The sequence below is a fragment of the Wolffia australiana genome, chromosome 12 (genome assembly GCF_029677425.1).
Source record: "Wolffia australiana isolate 7733 chromosome 12, ASM2967742v1".
Taxonomy (NCBI): domain Eukaryota; kingdom Viridiplantae; phylum Streptophyta; class Magnoliopsida; order Alismatales; family Araceae; genus Wolffia; species Wolffia australiana.
The window spans coordinates 7,210,870-7,215,746 of record NC_135846.1 but is presented as its reverse complement, the minus strand read 5'-3'; the positions used below and the strand labels follow the sequence as shown (position 1 = coordinate 7,215,746).

The 4,877-nt window shown below is 41.1% G+C and overlaps 1 protein-coding gene across 1 annotated transcript; it reads right to left on the bottom strand.

The window, feature by feature from the left end:
- Window positions 1–2,907: 2,907 nt before the first annotated feature.
- Window positions 2,908–3,936, bottom strand: TIM17-2 (translocase inner membrane subunit 17-2). Its single transcript, XM_078584148.1, has one exon. The coding sequence runs from the start codon at window positions 3,753–3,755 to the stop codon at window positions 3,093–3,095; it is 663 nt and encodes a 220-aa protein (XP_078440274.1). The 5' UTR covers window positions 3,756–3,936; the 3' UTR covers window positions 2,908–3,092.
- Window positions 3,937–4,877: the final 941 nt, after the last annotated feature.

Genomic DNA, 4,877 nt, shown 5'->3' with positions numbered 1-4,877 from the left:
GTGTTCATTTTACTTCTCTGTTTCTCTTTTTTCTGTCTACCTCTGCAAAGAGGTGAACTTGATGGAGGGTATCCAGTTTATGCCCCCACACAACATTATTTATTATTTCTCCTATTTGGAAGGTTCTTCATTTGGCCTCTCTTTCTCCCTCACTATCTCTAGTTTCTGGTGCGATGGTCTGATCACGATCATTGAGCGGTTGTGCAGTGCAGTTCAAACATTCAAACCGGCCTCTGAGAGCATTTGCCCAGCCCACCGCTGGGCCTGGGGCAGAGCAAATTGGTGGTTTAGAGCAGTTATTTACTAAAAAATATGAACATAAATATATGAATCATACATGTGGAGCACCTGAGACCAGACAAGGGTCTCGCAGCAGGCTGATTTGGCTGGTCTGAAATATTCCCATTAGGGGAAAATTTCCACATAGCGCCACGTGCCCATCCCTCACCTCTACAAAGAGGTGAACTTGTGAGAGGAAATACACTCCCCCTTTCCTCCCTTACAATTTATTGTTTTCTAATTATTATTATAATGATCTTCAACTTGCCTCTCTTCCTCCTTTTCTTGCACTCCCTCTAGTCTACCTTGCAAAGAGGTGATCTTGTAGAAAGAATTTCAATTTGTGTTCCTTCCCTACATATTTATTATTTCTGTTCAATTTGTAAAGATTGTCCACTTTGTCTTTCTCCTTTTTTCCCTCTCTCTATCCTCTGCAGCTAGGTGAACTCGTACAATTAAATACATCTTATGCTCTCTACCCCTACCCATTTTATCCTCTCTTCCCATGTTTAGTTTTTCATTGTCTCTTTCTCCCTTCCTTGCTGTCTATTTATCATTTTGTGCGAAGGGGATAACTTGTGGAAGAAACTGTCCTTGATGTCGTGCCCTAGACGTGGCCGTTTGGTTCTTTTTGTGTGAATTTGTGCAAATTGTTTGTTCTGTTCGGTTTTCTGAACCGAACAGAAACGAATTCGAACAGAACATCGCACAGACCCGTGCGATTCTTTTGTTCACTTTGTGCGAATTTTGTTCGAATGCGCGAATTTTGTTCGTTCTTGAAAATAAAAAAGACCATAACAAAGCCCTGCGCGGTTCTTTTGTGCGAATTTTTTGTTCATTTCAAACAAACAGAACAGAACAGAACAACCATGTCTACCCCGGCCCAATCCCTGAAATCTTTCTCTTTTATTCAGTATGGTTCATTATTATCTCTCTTTCTCCCTTTCTTGTCTCTGCAAAGGTGAAATGTTAAATGAAAATGGGCTCTATGCCTCCTCCCATCTATTTCCTCTTTACTAGAAAGGGCCTCTCACTCACTGATCTCTAAAATTTGATCCACTTGTAAAAGAAAATGCTCTTTATGTCCCCCTACCGTTCATTATTTGTTCTTATTAGGAAGGGTTCTTCACTCTCTCTATCAACCGACAAAAAAAAGATTAATTTGTGGTCGCAATTGGCCCTCTTTGCCAATCCCTAATTTTATCTTATTTTTTCCAATTTATCCTCTCTCTCTCTCTCTCTCTCTCTCTCTCTCTCTCTATATATATATATATATATATATATTTATACAATATCTGCCAAGAGATGCAATGAACTGCAGAAAAACAATTTCGACCACCCGTCAAGTAGTTTCTCGCCTACTGAGGTTTCTTCATTTTATCTTTCTTACTAAACTCTGGTAGAATATAAACTTGAACAAGAATTTCCAATTTATACTACCCTCCATCTCTTACATGTCTCTTTTGAGTGTTCTTCACTCTTTTCTTGTCTATAACCTCGAAATATTATGTGGATGTGGATCAGTTTGTATAAGATAAATCTTATGGCAAATATCTCAACCAATTATAATCCAAAGGCTAAAAAACCTTTTCTACCCTGAATCCAAGAAAAACGATCCACGCTAAAGAAAGAAAAAAATCCGAGGAAGAAATCTCCTCCAACCATGATAAACCCAAGAACAAAATGAGCTGATTTCAATACCCATACTTTACGGTAATGCAATAATTGGACTATTTGCTCAGAGTGACCAAGGAAATAAATATTGGTCGATTGTTTGTTGTTCATTTTAAAATTTGGTTCTGGGGTAAATTGATATTTAGGTCGATCGGGTTACCAAAGAATCAAGGACAGGACTGATTCCATACAAATACTATTAATAGTAACACAATAGTTGATTATAAATGCGCAGAGTAACCCAGAAAGACTAAAACTAGAAATTGATCGATTGTTTATCGTTTGTTTAGAATTTTTTATACGAAGAAAAAATTGATCCATCGATTTATCAGCTTACCCAAGAATAAAAAAACAGGCAGATGAAAGAACAAGATGAACTGATTTGATACCAATACTATAGTGACCAACCCAACACTCGATTACACAAGCTCAGAGTCTAACCTAGAAAGAAATTTATGAAAAAAAAAAGTAAACATCGATAGATCATTCGTAGGCCTAAAATCGATTGATCCGCTAAGCCAATCGACCTAAAAAAATATAGGCAGATGAAAGAACAAGACGAACTGATTTCATACCAATACTATAATGAGCAACCCAACACTCGATTACACAAGCTCAGTGTAACCCATGAATAGATTTTTGAGAAAAAAAGAGTAAACATCGTTCGATCATTCCTCCGCCATTGATACTTTCCTCTCACTCAATCTTAAAATCGATTGATCAGCTTACCCAAGATTAAAAGAACAGAGATATGAAAGAACAAGACTGATTTCATACCAATACTATAGTGAGCAACCCACCACTCGATTACACAAGCTCAGAGTAACCCAGAAAGAGATTTATGAAAGAAAAAAAAAGAGTAAATATCCATAGATCATTCCTCCTCTGTTCATACTTTCCTCCCAGGCCCAAAGTCGATGGATCAGCGTACCCATGATTTAAAAAACAGGGATATGAAAGAACAAGATGTACTGATTTCATACCAATACTATAGAGAGCAACCCACCACTCGATTACACAAGCTCAGAGTAACCCAGAAAGAGATTTATGAAAAAAAAAAAGAGTAAACATCGACAGATCATTCCTCCCCCGTTCATACTTTCCACCCAGACTAGAAACCGACGCACCGATCAACCGACTTACTTGAACTCAAAAGTGGGCACAGGCGCGCTGGGCGAGTCGAAGCTCTCCAAAACCTTGGTCCTGCTCTCCTCCCCTGCCTCCCCATCCTTCTTCTTCTTCTTCTCCCCCCCAAAAAACCCTCCAATCCAAGAAGAAGAAGAGCTAGAACCCTCGCCCAAATCCTGATTTTGGGGCAAATGCCCGGCCAAATTGGGGGGAATCCCGGCCATGATCGGATCTTCCATGGGCGGCAGATTCTGAGGCGCGCTGAGGAATCTATTGAGCATGATGCCGGCGCCCTCGATCAGGGCGAGAAGAACGCCCCCAAAAACCGCGGATTTGGCCGAGGCGGCGGGGCCGTGGCGCATTCTCAAGAAGCCGCTGGTGGCGGCCCCGGCGATGATGGAATTCCAGGGGTCTTCCTTCTGGCGGAGGTAGACCATGGAGCAATCGAAGGCCGAGAAGAGGCCGCCCCACACGGCGAAGCTGCCGCCCACGCGGGGGGCGTTCATGCGCACGGCCTGGGCGCCTCCGACGAGGCGCTCGCCGTTGGGGGAGTTGTAGAGGCCCTTGATGAAGTGGAAGGCCGATCCCCCCACCGCCCCCATCCCGAACGCTCCCCCGATGTCGTCCAAGATCCGATCTGGGCACGGCTCCCTCGACGTCTCCGGCGTCCCCATCCCCCCCTCCTCTCCCCGATCAACAAAGAACAACGAAGAACAACAACGAAGAACAGCGAAGAACAACGAAGAAGAACAACGAAGAACAGCGAAGAACGGGGAAGAACAAATAAGAACAGCGAAGAAGATGGAAGGGAGAAGAGGAAGAAGATGGGAGGAGGAAAAAGAAGAAGAAGAAGAGGAAGAAGCCCTAAATTTGTATATGGAAAGAAGAAGCCCAAAAGCCCAATAGTTTAAAAGAGAAGGGAATCTTCTCTAGTGCTCTGGCCTCAATTTGTGATTTGTCAGCAGAAAATGGTGGAAATTTTGTTTTTTTAAGTCGTAATTTATGAATTTGACCCAATCTGTACCAAATTTTGAGGCCAGGGAAAGAGATATTTCTGAAGTGCCTTTCAAAAAATTTACTTATCAGCCTGAGCAGAGGATGTTGGATTTGTCTCTGGGAGGAAATATTGAAGTTAGATTCCTCCAAAGACCTTCGAATACTTGATTTTGTGATTGGACTGGAGAGGAAGAAGAAAGCGAGGAGGAGGAGGAGGAGAAGAAGAAGAAGAAGAAGAAGAAGCCCTAAATTGGCCTCTGGAAAGAAGCAGCCCAAAAGCCCAAAACTTCAGAAGAAAAGGAAATCTTCTCTAGTGCTGTACTTTGTTTATCTCCAGAAAAATGGTGGAAATTTTGTTTTTTGAGTCTTAATTTATGAATTTGGCCCAGCCTTTACCAAATTTAGAACCCAGGCAAAGGAGTACTCTGAAGTTCCTTTCAAAAAATTTACTTATCATCCTGAGGAGAGGAAGTTGGATTTGTCTTTGTGAGGAAATATTGAAGTTAGATTCTGTCAAAGACCTTCAAATACTTGATTTCGTGATTGGACTGGAAAGGAGGAGTGAAGTTCTTTTAATTTATAAGTTTTCCAATTGTATAAGCCAGAGAAGGAAATACTTTATTTTTCAACACAAAAATGGTATAAATGTATTTTTAACTTTTGATAAATTGATGTGTCGTAGCCCTGTCACCCAAAATAGAAATGTAGTTTTTTTTTTATTTTCTAAGTGGGCTTTGTCTTCACCCACTTTTCCAATTGTAGGAGTCAGAGAAGGAAGTTGTCTAATATTTTAATTTATT

Bases quoted from the DNA above. Each gene is read 5' to 3' on its own strand.
- TIM17-2 (XM_078584148.1), bottom strand. From the start codon at position 3,755: ATGGGGACGCCGGAGACGTCGAGGGAGCCGTGCCCAGATCGGATCTTG.